This window comes from Xenopus laevis, chromosome 3S (genome assembly GCF_017654675.1).
Source record: "Xenopus laevis strain J_2021 chromosome 3S, Xenopus_laevis_v10.1, whole genome shotgun sequence".
Lineage (NCBI taxonomy): Eukaryota > Metazoa > Chordata > Amphibia > Anura > Pipidae > Xenopus > Xenopus laevis.
In genome coordinates, this window is record NC_054376.1 from 27,703,551 (window position 1) to 27,718,637 (window position 15,087).

At 40.9% G+C, this 15,087-nt stretch overlaps 1 protein-coding gene and 1 long non-coding RNA gene across 2 annotated transcripts; one reads left to right on the forward strand and one right to left on the reverse strand.

The window, feature by feature from the left end:
- Positions 1–4,343: 4,343 nt before the first annotated feature.
- mat2a.S (methionine adenosyltransferase II, alpha S homeolog) lies at positions 4,344–10,721 on the reverse strand. Its single transcript, XM_018255140.2, has 9 exons — positions 10,538–10,721; positions 8,293–8,370; positions 8,089–8,211; positions 7,539–7,651; positions 7,293–7,436; positions 6,981–7,199; positions 6,679–6,861; positions 5,900–6,033; positions 4,344–5,560 (listed from the first exon to the last, which is right to left on the reverse strand). Exons 1-9 carry the CDS (start codon positions 10,629–10,631, stop codon positions 5,458–5,460), a joined length of 1,191 nt encoding a protein of 396 aa, XP_018110629.1. The 5' UTR covers positions 10,632–10,721; the 3' UTR covers positions 4,344–5,457.
- Positions 10,722–10,742: 21 nt separating this feature from the next.
- LOC121402132 lies at positions 10,743–14,510 on the forward strand. Its single transcript, XR_005966592.1, has 2 exons — positions 10,743–10,876; positions 12,860–14,510. It is a non-coding gene; the product is annotated as an uncharacterized LOC121402132 (long non-coding RNA).
- Positions 14,511–15,087: the final 577 nt, after the last annotated feature.

Sequence of the window (15,087 nt, forward strand, 5' to 3'; positions counted from 1 at the left end):
AGCCTTTGATGAGTGTCTGGATTCTGGATGGCGGTATTTTTGACCATTCGCCCATACAAAATCTCTCTAGTTCAGTTAAATGTGATGGCTGCCGAGCATGGACAGCATGATCAAATCATCCCAGAGATTTTCAATGATATTCAAGTCGGGGGACTGTGACGGCCATTCTAGAATATTGTAGTTCTCTCTCTGCATAAATGCCTTTGTAGATTTCCAAGTGTATTTAGGGTCATTGTTTTGTTGGAATATCCAACCCCTGCGTAACTTGAACTTTGTAATAAGAAAAAATAAACCGCTCCGACTCACCGCAAATTTGTGGATTCAAAAGAAGCCGGCAAAATGTATCCAGGTCTGGGTGCAGGAACTTCGGCGTCCCACGCCGTATATGCGCAAAGATGAAGGAAAAGAGAGATTCCGCACACCGGACCATCGGTTAAAAGTAGAAATCTTTATTAAGTCATGTTAAAATACACGCTGCATCTCCTGCTTGATGCGTTTCAGGCTCAGCTGCCCTTAATCATAAGCATGAAAAAAATGGTAGAAGTAACAACTTAAATAGCTAATACCCATAGTGACCTCTAATGGTCAAAATAGGTAATAAATTACAAAATGTATTTAAAGGGCATGTAAAGGCAAAAAAACAATATCCCATTTTTACTTTCTTTAATGAAAAAGAAACCTATCTCCAATATACTTTAATCAAAAAATGTGTACCGTTTTTATAAGAAACCTGACTGTATGCAGTGAAATTCTCCCTTCATTATTGCTGTGGATAGGAATTGTCAGACGGTCCCTAACTGCTGAGCAGGGAAACAATCATACTTATGAACAGCAGGGGGAGCCCCCACCTTACTTCCCAGCCATGCAGAACTCAAGCAGCTTTGTTTATGACGATCCCTAAGCAGCCCAGACCACACTGAGCATGTGCACAGTCTTAGTCTTGCAAAGATGTTTAACAAAGTTACAAGATGGTGACCCCCTGTAACCCAACTTTGAAAGCATAAATCATTTGTTTGATTAGGCTTGTGGTGCAGTAAGTTCATGTTTATATTTAGTATACAAAATACAGCATTTCTAGCCTTATTCTATTTTACACTTTACATGCCCTCTAAAATGTATCTATCATACTATTTTTAGATACAAATCGGTTACATTAAAAGAAAAGTGAAATAGTCACAATTCATATAAATAATTAATACATTATGATTAGCCACTTAATTCGTTCAGATGAAATGGGAAATATCGAATCTTGTATTTAACCCATCTGGATTGCGTGTATGCAAAGTTAAAGTCCAAAAAGCTTCACGATTATTCAGAGAAAGAAGTGGATCACCTCCCCTTTAAGGGGTAGGTATTTTCTCAATTATTTTAACCCCTAAATCCTGGACACCACGTTTACTACAGGATTTAAAATGCTTACTAATAGGGGATTTAGTATCACCTTTCTCTATGGCAAGTAAGTGTTCCCTTATCCTGTCTTTGAGAGGGCGGGTTGTGCGTCCAACATATTGCTTCATACAGGACTTACACTCGAGCAAATACACAACCCTGCTACTACAGCAATTATTATATGGATGATTCATCAATGTCAACCAGGTATTGGATGAAGAGGGGCCTCGACTGCAGATCAAGCTTGGTGAAAGCCTTGTTCCCAAAGTGGGAGATCGTCTTGAAATCATTTTTACTTGACCGTCATACAATATTTTTTTCATTATAGGATCATTAAACAGAACCGGAATGTGCCTACATACAATCTTACAATTATCATTGAATTCCATGCTGTATTGTGTACTAAAATAAATTGTAGTTTTGTTATTATTTTTGGATAGTGGAGTATCCCTATTCTCATCACTTATATCCTTATTTTTGTTTTTGGGAAGGAGATGGTATCTATCCCTTGTTCGGGCCTTTTGATAAGCCATAACTTCAACTTTGTGACTGATGCTTGAATATTATCCTGAAGAATTTGTTGATATTTGGTTGAATTCATCTGACCCTCGACTTTAAAAAGGGCCCCAGTCCCTGAACTAGCCCCACAGCCCCACAGCATGATGGGACTTCCACCAAATCTGGCAGTAGGTAGCAGGTGTTTTTCTTCTGCCATGCAAAGTGCTTTTTGTTATGACCAAATAACTAAATTTTTGTCTCATCAGTCCAAAGCACTTTGTTCCAAAATGACTGTGGCTTGTCTAAATGAGCTTTTACATTCAAGTGACTCTGTTTGTGATGTGAGTGCAGAAAGGGCTTCTTTCTCATCACCCTGCCATACAGATGTTCTTTGTTCAAATTGCGCTGAATAGTAGAACGATGTACAGATACACCATCTGCCGCAAAATGTTTTTGGAGGTGATCTTTGGGTTGTCTGTAACCATTCTCACAATCCTCCGCATATGCTGCTCTTGTATTTTTCTTGGCCTGCCAGACCTGGGTTTTACAGCAAAAGGGGGTGCGATTGGGCCAGGGCCCGCACCCCCTCAGGGGCCCCCTGGGAGCTCGCGCGCCACTGACTGATTCCGGGCAGAGAAAATAGGGTACGGAGGGGGCGGGGGGCCGACTGTACCAGGGCCCGCCTCCCACTAGTTACATTAATGCCAACCACACCCGCATTGGTTTAATTATTTGCCGCCTTCTTCTGACTCTTTCCATTTTTCAAATGAGGGTCAATGACCCCATCTAAAAACAAATGCTTTCTAAGGTAAAAATGCATTGTTATTTGTTGTTATAAAACAGTACAGGGTTTTAGGGGTGTGAACAATAAAGGTGTCACAAGTGTGAACAATAAAGGGGATTAGTCTGAATTTGAGGTTTAAACAATGCAGGGGCCAGTTAATATCTGTAGTGATACCTTTTAAAGCTTACATATGGTAAGCAGACACAGCAGGTAGGTGGGGGGCCACGCAAGGTGGGGTCGTGGCCCACACAGCCCTGATCTAACTACACACTGGACAGATCAGTGGTTGAAGCATATTATTAAGCATTCGATTTCATGCTGCAATTTCTTATTGGCACCTCCAAACTATGGGCTCCGCAGCAACAAAGCGGTTTGTCACAGAAAAAGCACCAAGCGTTAAGAATGCTGCAGGATCCTGGGAGTGTCCTTGGATGTTGCAAAGCCTGATTTTGTCTAGAGCGGAACTCCAGCTTTGTAAGACACTGTGAAGAATGACTGGAACAGACGTTTGGCCTAAAGTATTAGAAAAATGATTGCACTACTACTTTTTTTGTTACATATGTAGATTGTTTGGCCCTATCATAGTCTTTTTAGATGTTACCCTTTATGTATACAGTGCTGACACATTCTGCATCATGTTAGATTATACACGAGCCTTCCTTTGTCTGCTCTCACCGGAACAGAAAGGGAATGTTCCCTAGCAGTGTGTGCAACAGCAATTCTGTTCTACTCCCAGGGGCAGATTTATTAAGGGTTGAATTGAAAATTCGATAATTTTTTTTTATGGTCTGAACTGTCAAATTCTACTAGTGAATTATCCAAACTCGAATTGAATTTTTTAAGATTCATCAAACTCTGGCCTTTTAAGAATTCAAATATTCACCACCTAAAACCTGCCAAATTCATGTATAAGTCAATGAGAGAGGTGCAGGGACCAATTTGAAGATGGTTGTAGCCTTCCTGACATTGAAGTCAAATTCGATTTGGTAAAATTTGTCAGTTTTAGTCCTTAGTAGATATAAAAAGCAGGGCACCGAAGAAGCTGCTTTAAAATTGCACAAAAGTCAAAATTTTAGATCTTCAAAATTATAGCAGCTGCTGCAATTCTGGAGATTTTAATGCTTTGTTTAAAAAAAAATTTAACCGGCTTCCTCTGTACTCCCACTAAAATATTTGTGCTGGACTCACGAGTTTTAGATATTTCAATTTTTCAAATGTATACCCCCCATAATCGAATTTATAAGAAAATCAATTTGAGTTTAGAAATATAAATCTCGCATGAATTTGACCCTTGATAAATCTGCCTCTGAAAGTCAACTTACTAGTATTTAGCAATGGTCCCTGCTCTTCATTATGAGTTGCAGGTGTCACTTCTCTGAAGATTTACAGCATGCAATTGGATTAGTGGAAAAGTCTATATGCCAAGGACTTCCCATACAAGGCAATTGCACTGAAGAGGCTGCTCAGCTGAGTAGTGAAAGTCTTCAATGGTTATTCAGCAAGTCCAGTTGTTTTAGAGTTACTTATAGTAGATATACCTGGATGAATGAAAATCTGCAAAGTCATGCTTAAAAAAAAAAACCTCTTATTTGTCAGGATAAAGTTTGACTCACTCCTAATGCCAGAATTCTTTGTTATACGAACATTACAATAAAAATAGACACCACTGATGTAAAGGCAGAACCCAATACTTTATTCATGAAATCTTCTGCTGAAGAGCCAGAGACATTGGAATAGTTTTAAAATAAAAAAAAGGGGAGGAGGTGGTTGGGCTACCTCATGCAGTCAGGGCTACCTCCGCAAGGAAAGCTTGTAAACACCCAGTTTCTCTGTACAACACTGGTAAAATTCCACTTCCCTGCGGCTGTAGCTCCGAGTGAAGTTCGGTATCTTTAACAACAGCCAGCACCCCTGCAGAATACAGCCAAGGTTTTTCTGTACTACACCTTGAGCCGGCAGAGAGCACATGGAGTAGGAGAACCACTTATTACAGCATCATGTTATTTAAAAAAAAAAAAGTCACTAGAGGCAAAGGCTACTCTGTAATTACGCCTGAGCCTAGCAACATAATAAATAAAAGTCATTACAGTTTTCTTCAAGTATGAACTCACTCCCTGTCCTGCATGACAGCTCGTGTCTTATCCTCTGCTCTGTACTGGTTTCTCTGTAGCCACACCAGCCAGCTGCAGAGTTTGGGGAAATAAATAGAAGACACTTCACTGGGCTTGCAGAATTAAATAATCTTAAAAAAAAACAAGGCAGAGAGGAGGATTGTGCAGTGTGGCTGGGGGGGGGTAATTTGGGACAAAGCCTCTTGGAGTGCAAATACACACAAGGAGCAAATGGTCTGCACCAGCACTTGTTCCGCTCAGGAAGTGCCCAACTAATACAAGCGTTGAAGTCGGCTTAACAAGGCTAATGCAAAGGAATTATTAAACGGACTCCAGCCATACAGGAGGTACTAGATTGTCAAAAAAGGCTGCTCCTGGCAAGTTTGTCAAGCATAGTATGGGTTTGACACAGAAATACTGTGGGAGGACAGGGACTGACAAGCAAGGGATCTCAGGCTATTGGAATCATAACCTTATCTGCCACAGATCGTATTGACAGACACGGGTGCAAATTGGTACATAAGGAATATGCAAGGAGACCAGTTATATATAGTCCCTCGTAAAAGACACTACAGTGAGCAAAGAGAATGACAGAAAGGGCCTTTTCCTCCCACAGGATCCTACAAGCTTCTCTGTATATAACGCCAGAAGGTCTGAGGAGGAAAAGCCTGACATTTAATACTCCAGCTTTTTGGGTACTTCCCAAGGGAAGCTATCCCTACCAAAGTGACCATAGGCTGCAGTCCTCTGATAAATGGGTTTCTTCAGATCCAGATCCCTGGAATATACAAGTTGCTAGTTAATAGGATATTATGTGCCTTCAGATTACAGAAAAAAAAAGTGGAACTGTCTTCTCTATTGGAGGAACCTGCCCCATTGGCTCTGTTACCAAAGACTTACCCTGCACATGGATATTCATACTTACCACTATATTTCCTAGATGAAACTTCCATTGTTCTCATCAGGGCCTAATGTGGTCAGCACATAATTTCAGAATGAGCCAAAAGCAGCCCACCCTGACAGACTATCTATGCACAGGGACATTAGCCTGGAGAACACATTATACCAACCACCCCTTTCCCTTTATCCCACCAACTATACTTGCAGTCTCCTTTACCTGACAATGACACCGGGACGAAGATCAAAGTTCTTCTTGACAATAGCCAACAGCTCTCTCTCACTTTTCTGAGAGGTCCCATAGTGGAAGATAGAAATAGAAAGAGGGTGGGCAACTCCAATGGCATAAGAAACCTGACAAATTATAAAAAAAAAGTGTGATTAGTTTGGAAATGTTAAAGGGATCCGGTCATGATTTTTATGATGTAGTTTATAATTTCTAAATTACACTGCAAATACTACAATATAAAGTTTCCTTCCTGGCCCAATATGCAGCCATCTCAGGTCACTTTGCCTGGTCATGTGCTTTCAGAAAGAGCCAGCAGGATGAACTGCTTTCTGGCAGGCTGTAGTTTCCCCTACTCAATGTAACTAAATGTGTCTTAGTGGGACCTGGATTTTACTATTGAGGGCTGTTCTTAGATCTACCAGGCAGTAGTTATCTTGTGTTAGGGAGCAGCTATTTGGTTACCTTCCCATTGTTCCGTTAGGCTGCTGGGGGTGATCTCACTTGTAGTACTGCAGTAAAGTGACTGAAATTTATCAGAGCACAAGTCACATGACTGGGGCAGCTGGGAAACTGACAATGTCTAGCCCCATGTCAGATTTCAAAATAATATCTCAAAAAAATGTTTGCGCTTTTGAGAAATCGTTTTTATGTACAGAATTCTACTGGAGCAGCACTATTAACCAATGCATTGAGGAAAAAAAGTTCCCATATGACAGTATCCCTTTAAGAACTTATCCTTCCCCCCCCAAACATCTTGCTTCTTTACGTACCTGAACAAGGACACGACGACACAGTCCAGCCTTAACCAGGGACTTTGCCACCCAACGGGCAGCATAGGCTGCAGAGCGGTCAACTTTAGTGTAGTCCTTGCCAGAGAAGGCACCGCCCCCATGGGCTCCCCATCCACCATAGGTGTCCACAATAATCTTGCGCCCAGTAAGACCAGCATCACCCTACAGCATAAATATTTTATCATTCATTACTTCAAGCATGCTAAGACTTTCCAGTAAGTCAGTAAATATCAGCATATGCACTACGCATGTAGTACTATGTAGTATTGTACAGAACTCACCTGTGGACCACCAATCACAAAGCGCCCACTTGGTTGCAGATGGTAAATCGTATCGTCATCTAGATACTTAGCAGGGACCACAGCCTTCACAATCTTTTCTTTGAGAGCATCACGCATTTCGTCTAGGTTTATGTGCTCATCATGCTGCACTGAAACTACAATGGTATGAACTCGGATTGGGATTACAGCGCCACGGTCCTGCATATACTGAACAGTCACCTGCAAGCAAACAGCATGAGCATCACACCAACGCTTTCAAACAGCACCCGTCACCCAGATTTAGTACAATCTGTGCATCTAAAACATAGCTACCTGGGTCTTAGAGTCAGGTCGAAGCCAGGGCAGTGTACCATTGCGACGAAGCTCTGCCATTTTGGCATTTAGTTTGTGTGCAAGAACAATTGTTAGAGGCATGCATTCTTCAGATTCATCAGTGGCATAACCAAACATCAGACCCTGCAAGAGAGATGAATTTGTATGTAACAAAGTTTATTTCACTGTAGCTGTATTAAACAAAACAAGTGCAGACAACCTACAAATACATAATGATAAACCTACCTGGTCTCCAGCCCCCACATCCTCTTCATTTCTGTCCAGATGAACACCCTGTGCAATATCAGGGGACTGCTGCTCCAAAGCAACCAGCACATTGCAAGTCTTGTAGTCAAATCCTAAAGAGAAATTAGGATTAGCTGTATGGTCAATTAGATGTACCACACAAAGGAACAAAAAGCCATTACAGGTAAGGTTATCTGGAAACCAGTTATCCAGAAAGCTCAGAATTACGGAAAAGCAGTCTCCCGTGGACTCCATTTTATCCAAATAATCCACGTTTTAAAAAAGAAACTCAGTTAGGATCAAGTACAGGGCACTGTCTTATATTTACAAAGAAACCAAGATACAATTAATCCTTATTGGAAGCAAAAACATCTTATTGGGTGTATTTAATGTTTATATGATTTTATAGTAGACTTAAGGTAGGAAGATACAAATTAGGGAAAGATCAGTTAACCCGGAAAACTCCAGGTCCCGAGCATTCTGGATAACAGGTCCCATACCTGTACCAACATTATGTGATCATTTGGATTGCTGGCTGGTACAATCTCACCTTTGGAGGAGTCATCATAACCAATGTGTTTGATTGTGTCCCGTACAATTTTTTGGTAATCCACAGATGCCCTAGAAGTGATCTCCCCAGCAAGAAGAATCATTCCAGTTTTGGCTACAGTTTCTGCAAAATAACAAACAGTCATGAAAATTGTAGTAAGATACCAAAAACAGGGTCTTGGCAGAAAATGAGTGTGGGACTTACCACAAGCAACTTTGGCATCTGGGTCTTGTTTCAAGTGAGCATCAAGGACTGCATCACTGATCTGGTCACAGATTTTATCTGTGGGAGGGAACCGTAATACAACTCAGAAACAGCCTTTATTTCTCTTTAATCATGAATATCTCGTATAGTGCTTCGTTAAAGCAGATGTTAAGTCAACCCCCAGTGATTAAATAGTGAATAAAGTACCCCCTCTTGTAAATTATAAGGATACTATAAGTAACCGAGGAGTTTCATGACCATATAAAAGCCTGAGTGTTTTATACAAGTCATGGAACTCCGAGGTAACTTCTAATATCATATTTTGCAACTGGGGGTACGTTATTTATTAGAATACACAAGTTTGAGAGTCATGTGACAAAAATGACATCAGAACTCACTGTTTATAAGGATATAGTTTACAAGATATTCATGACTTTCGTGTATTATAATCATTTATATGGGTCTGGTGCCCCTGGTAGCAGAAAAAAAAGCATTGGCCCAGGGTACTCCCGAGAGCTACCCCCTATTCCAAAGTTAAAAAAAAACATTTAAAGCATTTTGCTCTAAAATGTATGCACACCAAGCACAAAAAAGATGGCTTTGTGGTGCTCACACATAAATACACCAAGCACCTTCCTGCAACAGGACCACCAGCCCAGAGTATAAATATTTGCTTTTCCTTCTCCTTTAGAGGGGCATATTTGCCATGCAATTGAAGCTTCAAGACAAAAACCACATTTACTTCATTCTTTGCTCTACGGCTAATGTATAGATGAACAAAACACTTAATTTCTTCCATTTATTGTCAAACCTAAAATGAGAGTTGACATTCCCAAGTGTACCTAGCTTTTAAAGAGAATAGCATGAATTTGGGGGGTTGAGCCTATTTGCAGCAATACAAAGTTAAAAATAAAAAAAATAGGCAGTGGATTCCTAAGTGAATTTATGTCCTCATTTTAGGCTTGAGACTGTGCAAAGGCTCATGCTGTGTAAAGGCATATGCCGTCAGTTTATTAATAACTTAGTAGCAAGCCAGACAAGCAGCACTGGCCATAAAAATACAAGCTGTGTGTAATGGAGCCACTTGCAGTAATATTTCTCAGCTGCCAATAATAGTTTGGAACCAATGACTAGGCTTAATGAATGATCACTGGGAAAGTACAGTTTATACACTAAAATAAATGCAATTGAAAAAACATTGGACTGGGCATTTTGAGGTGAGTGACCCCTTTAAGGTTAAATATAGGCAGAGTAGCAGAGGCAGATCTTAGCCAAGCAGCTGCCCATGAAATACTATAGGCCTTCCAAAGCTCTAGGCAGGGTGTCCCATTGGGCCAGCCCCTCACACACCCTCCAACGTAGGGGCGTGGCATTTCAAAGCACGGTTATAAATCCTCGTGGATGGATTTCTCCAGCGTTGAGTGATTTATAGATGTGGAGTGCTGACTCAGCCCTGGAACGGACAATCCAGCAATAGGACTGCAGTTCAGAAGGTCAGCCAGATACTGTATGGTATGAACCTTATTGCACTCCTGTTCAATTGCCAAAGGGGGGGGGGGGTCTGTTTATCCAGAGGCACAAATGCTGAACACAGGGACCCTGCTGCAGAAGAAATCCCTAGCCACCAGGCCCCTGTCACAAAAGACAGTTTCAATGAAGTAAATTAGATTATAAATCAAGACTGAACTGCAAAATGGCTCCAGAATATAATAGTACAGCTCCATTTTAATTTATTCATGTTCATTAGTTCCCCTTTACAGTCTGTTAAAACCCCACCCCCTCTTCAAAGTTTGGGATTTTTATTGAATAATAATAACACAGAAGTCAATTTCCTAGAAAATATAAGAACTGCGCCAGGGATTAAAGTGTTAAGCGGTGTAAAACGGGTCACATGACCAGGCAAGCTAAAAAGGTATAAAAAGTCACCTCAGAAGCCTTATAACTCTATATAGTCATGGAAGTGCTCAGAAGCAACGAATAGAGTTCTATTTAATGGAGAGTACATAGAGCGGAAGAAGCAGGAGCCAGAGCGACACCGCACCACGTGTTCATGGCTGCAATGCGGAGACTTACGCCAGGAAAACGTACGTACGCAAGGTGGCGGTATTCTCAGTCTACGATACGTTGCTCTTCGTGACTCGCATTTCGCAGGAACCCGGGCAGAAACGAAATGCCGCCATTATAGTTATCACACGCAGTTACCACGGACACTTCTTCACCGATTAAATACGACTCATTAACTTACCAGGGTGCCCCTCCCCGACTGACTCTGAGGTAAAGAGAAAGCTGCCTTCGTCGATAAGATCATCCTGGAAACCATTAAGCAACTGGCCGTTCATTCTGAATGGATAGGTGGACAGTAGTGCAGCTCTACAATTCCACTCTTCTTGGTCCTCGTTGGCTAGAATGAGAGAATAAGGCTCTCTGCTCTTAATTTATACAATCGTTGACGTCAGCCTCCCAGCGCGACGCTATCCCGCCATTCCCCTGCCTCCTCCAATCCCACCGCTCTGACGTCACCCCTGAGGAGAGTGGGCAGGGTCTGATGAGCCGTACCATTCTGCGGGCGGCCGGACGATTGACGGTAAAGGGGATTTGAAAATAATGTCGATTGATGATCCTATTTGACAGAAAATGTTTTATTTTTCAACCCTGACACATACTAAACGCACAGAGATAGAAGTACATTTTACAATTCCTGAGAAATGTCGGTAGATGTGCCCTACAGTACGTTTTGGTACGGTCCTAGTTAAAACAATGTGTCGGAAGAAAGTGGGCGGTGCCGCAGCAGTCTCTCTTTGGGGTTGAGGCGAAAGTATCTTGCCTGCAAAGTGCTTGACATTCTGGTTCACCCTGCAGTGGTTTCTCTGCACTTTACTCACAATCTCCCTTATATTAAAAGAGTCAAATATCTGCATATGTTGCATTTTACAAAGATGGCAAAACGACATATTAAACATGAGTGCATTTGAAGTAGTTTAAGACTGTTCTCTCAGTTACAGGGGGGGGGGTGTGTGGTAAAATTCAGACAACAAAGAACCAAGTGTTGGCCAAAATTATCACAAAAATGTTGCAGTAACACTTTTTATGTAACTGGAACAATGGCTTTATGCATAGCAAAGAAAAGTGGAAGGAGGCATCACATTCAGACATATACTCTTAAATTTTTTTTTTTTAAATAAAGACATTCAAGTAATACAATAATTATGCATGAATCAGACAAATGTAGATTTCAATAGGACAAATAATCTTTAATAATATTTTCTACAAAATGGTTTCCATTTATTGCTAATAAGCCTGTTCGGGGATTGGGGAAATTGCTCCCCTCTAAAGCTCACCATAGACGCACAGGTCCTTTCGGATCGTGTGTGGAGAGTGCGGAAATTTTTCGTCCGGCGGAGATTGGTCGATCAGACAGGTTTGATTTTGACCGGATCGACCCCGTCTGAGCCCATTGCGCATCGTAATCGGATCGTTCTCGCCCGTACGTTCAGATCACCCCCGATATAGCCATGCTCGTTAATGGCATATCGGGGAAAGATACGCTCGTTTGGCGCCAAACGAGCGGATCTTTGCATCTATGGCCACCTTAACAATTAGCATCCAACCAATCTTAAATGCTGATACAGTTGACCCTTGCTTGAGCACATCTGCCCTGGTTGTACAGTGACTTCAAGATGAATCTGCGGCATAGAAAACGCATAGGGGTTAATTCACAATAATCCGAGGGCCCAAGGAGTCTAGGACTGGACCAGATTATGTCCTTTAAAAGGTGATGCAATCAGTGTGACAGTGATTGTTTACACGCAACCCGTGTAATGGATTTACATTCACCATCAATTTAAAAGCAGCTTATGCTCAGGCTAAAGCATTGGGAAAACGCCAGTCGGAACTCTTAAAACTGGCAGATGCAATTAGGCGTCAGTTTTATTTTTCTTTATGGTTTTGGAAATATTTAATCTTTTGTTTTGCCACGCTCAGGCTTGGAATTTGGACTGCTGTGTAGTCAGTAGAGCTTAATAACCCAGCAACCAGGCAGCTTTTTTGGAAGTCAGAATCATTAAGGAAATCCGCAGTGTTATAACTGGGTGAATGTCTTCTGCCAGTCCGGTCTCTGTTTGCAGTCTTGCACCAAGATATTTTTGCTGTAATCTGTATATATAAATAAAGTAATCTTTCAGGCCTGGGCTGTTATATCTGCAAACTTCCTGCAGTTAGATGACTACAGTATATTTGTGGCTGTTTGTTGCCATTTATTATTATGCATTATTGTTCTGCTTAATGAGTTTCTGGAAGGGCTGCATTAACTTCTGTAGCATTTATATGTGGCTTGCACATTATGTGCTCTGCAATCACCCAGACCGGCACACTACATTCTGCAGATCTGTCTGCTGGCTAATGGTGAACTGAAAACCTTTGTTAGACTTTCAATGTAGATCTGGGGCACAATGTGAGCTTTTATTTAGGCAAATCTGTATTCTATGCTCACATGGCAGAATCTTAATTCATGCAGCAGGATTTTTTAGGGTTTCTTAAAGGGTTAACCAGTGCTTTTTTTTCTGAATAGGTGTATGCGCTTTCCCCCTCCCGGGTCTGCGGATTTTCCTTCTGCAGAGTCGATGAAACAAAGAGCCGGCACGTGGTTCCAGAGGCAGTCAGTGAGCAGAGACACTTTACACTGTATATAACTGTGTTAAAGCTGTTGTTTTTTTACGCTGCAGGTTTAAGTTTGATGATATATGTAATATACTGTGCTTGTGTATGTATGCAATATTCTATGCATTTCTGTTTGCCCTAAATCTGACCAAAGAGGCCAAAGGAACGCTGAAAGAGAGCTGACACGGAGTCCTTGATATCCTGTCAACCGATGCAAGTGCTGATTTATACCTTAGTATTTGTGTCCACTGCATTCGTAACACTGTCTTATAAGCTTTAATGGACACATTGCCAGTGCTTCTTTACATATCTGTAATAATCCTTTTTGTACCCAGTATTCACAGTATATGTATCCAGAGAAGTAATGCAAACGGTACAATTTTTGCCTAAATAGTGACTGATCCAAATGGCGGTAAGAGTAGGTCATATAATATTGTGGCATGGGTGAATTATTATGAATAACCTCTCTGAGTAACCTTTCTGTTAACAAGGCTTTCAAAGCATTAGGCAAGAAGTTAGGCATTAGATGGAAGAACGATTATTCTAGCTTCTGTTCTGCAGCTACAGAGATCATATATAGTAGTACCATTGAAGGTTGTACCATTATAACATGTAAACTGCCTTCTGGAAAGTACAGACAGTGATGCAGGACTCACAGATCTCTGCATTTTGATCATAGTCAATGTTGGAAATTGTGCATTTGGTATTTACAATGTACATTAAGTTGCCTGCTCTCAACAGAAGGTACCACTCTACTCGTACATTATGAACATTGTGTCTCTGAGCATTAGACATGCATTCCAGGGAAAACCAGGAGATAAAACCCCTGCAGTCTGGGTACATTAGTGCCGGCAACTTCAAAATAGCCTACATTTTATTACTTTTACTGTCAGCTTTGTAAATAGCCTGTGTGATACAGCATTTTTCAGCTCCTTACATTTCATAGTGACCATATCTTTACCTCCCAGTACAGAGTCATATAGTCCTACAGATCAAAGTAAAATACGACAGGTCCACTTAATTCAGGAAAGACTACCTTTCTTTCATTGTCAGCAATTTCATATGCAACATAAAATGTTAATATTCCATTTTCATAGTACCATGTAGCAAAAGTTCAATATTTTCATATAATAGCAGAGGTGTGATTAGCCATATACTAAATTTTGGACATATAGGACACAGAAAATGGCAACGTTGTTTTCAGGGAAGACAAGACTTCCCTGGATTATTATATATTGTATAGCTAAGCCTCATGGGTCCCCTTAACAGCATCTGATGGGGAGCAACAGGTTGGAGTTGTGTGGTTTATAGCTTCTCTCCAAGGATTTCCCAGAAGTATTTCTTTGGTAGAACAAAAGCAGTACCCTAGATTCACCTTAATGATTGTAATAAAATGCATATCAGGTAGTTGTTAGGTAACTTGTTCAGGACTGTGTCTGTAAGAGTAAAAATCTACATTACGGTACCTTGTGACAAAGATCAGGGTCTGGAGAGATTGTATTTTTTCGAAATTTATTTAAAAATGTTTAAATTGCAATACAGTAATGGGTTTGGGAAATTAATTTTGTTTCATATAAATTATGTATCACAATTACCACAAATGTTGTACCTCTAAATCAGCCCTGTGATACTTGTTGCTTTTTCGCTTTTGGGAACTACAGTACAACTCCCAGTATCCACAGGGTTAATAGTTGGTGGATACCTATTTACCTTGTTACTTCAACAGAAAACCAAGGGTAATATTATCCTTTGTCCAAAAATATTCAGGCTTCTCCTTTTAAATTAAATCTCCCAGGAAAGTGAATAGTTCTTTATTCTTGATCTGAAAACTAGTCACAACTCTAAGTGAAGTGTTTGTGATGTGAAAGCTCTGGGGTCTGTAACTGTAACAACTTCGTAAAAAGGCGTTGTTGAATGCTGAAGGTATATAGTAAAATAACATGCCCTCCATTGAAATACTCACAGCTGAGTTCCAGATTTTTTTTCCAGAATGATTATAACAAGATTTCTATGGACAAGCTTCCACCACTAAGCAGTCAAACCACTTTCTCAGCAGTAATGAACAGTAGTCTTACTGTCAAGTATGGACTCAGTAACGTAACTAGAGGGGGCAGGCCCTGGTGCGGGACGCGCAGCCGG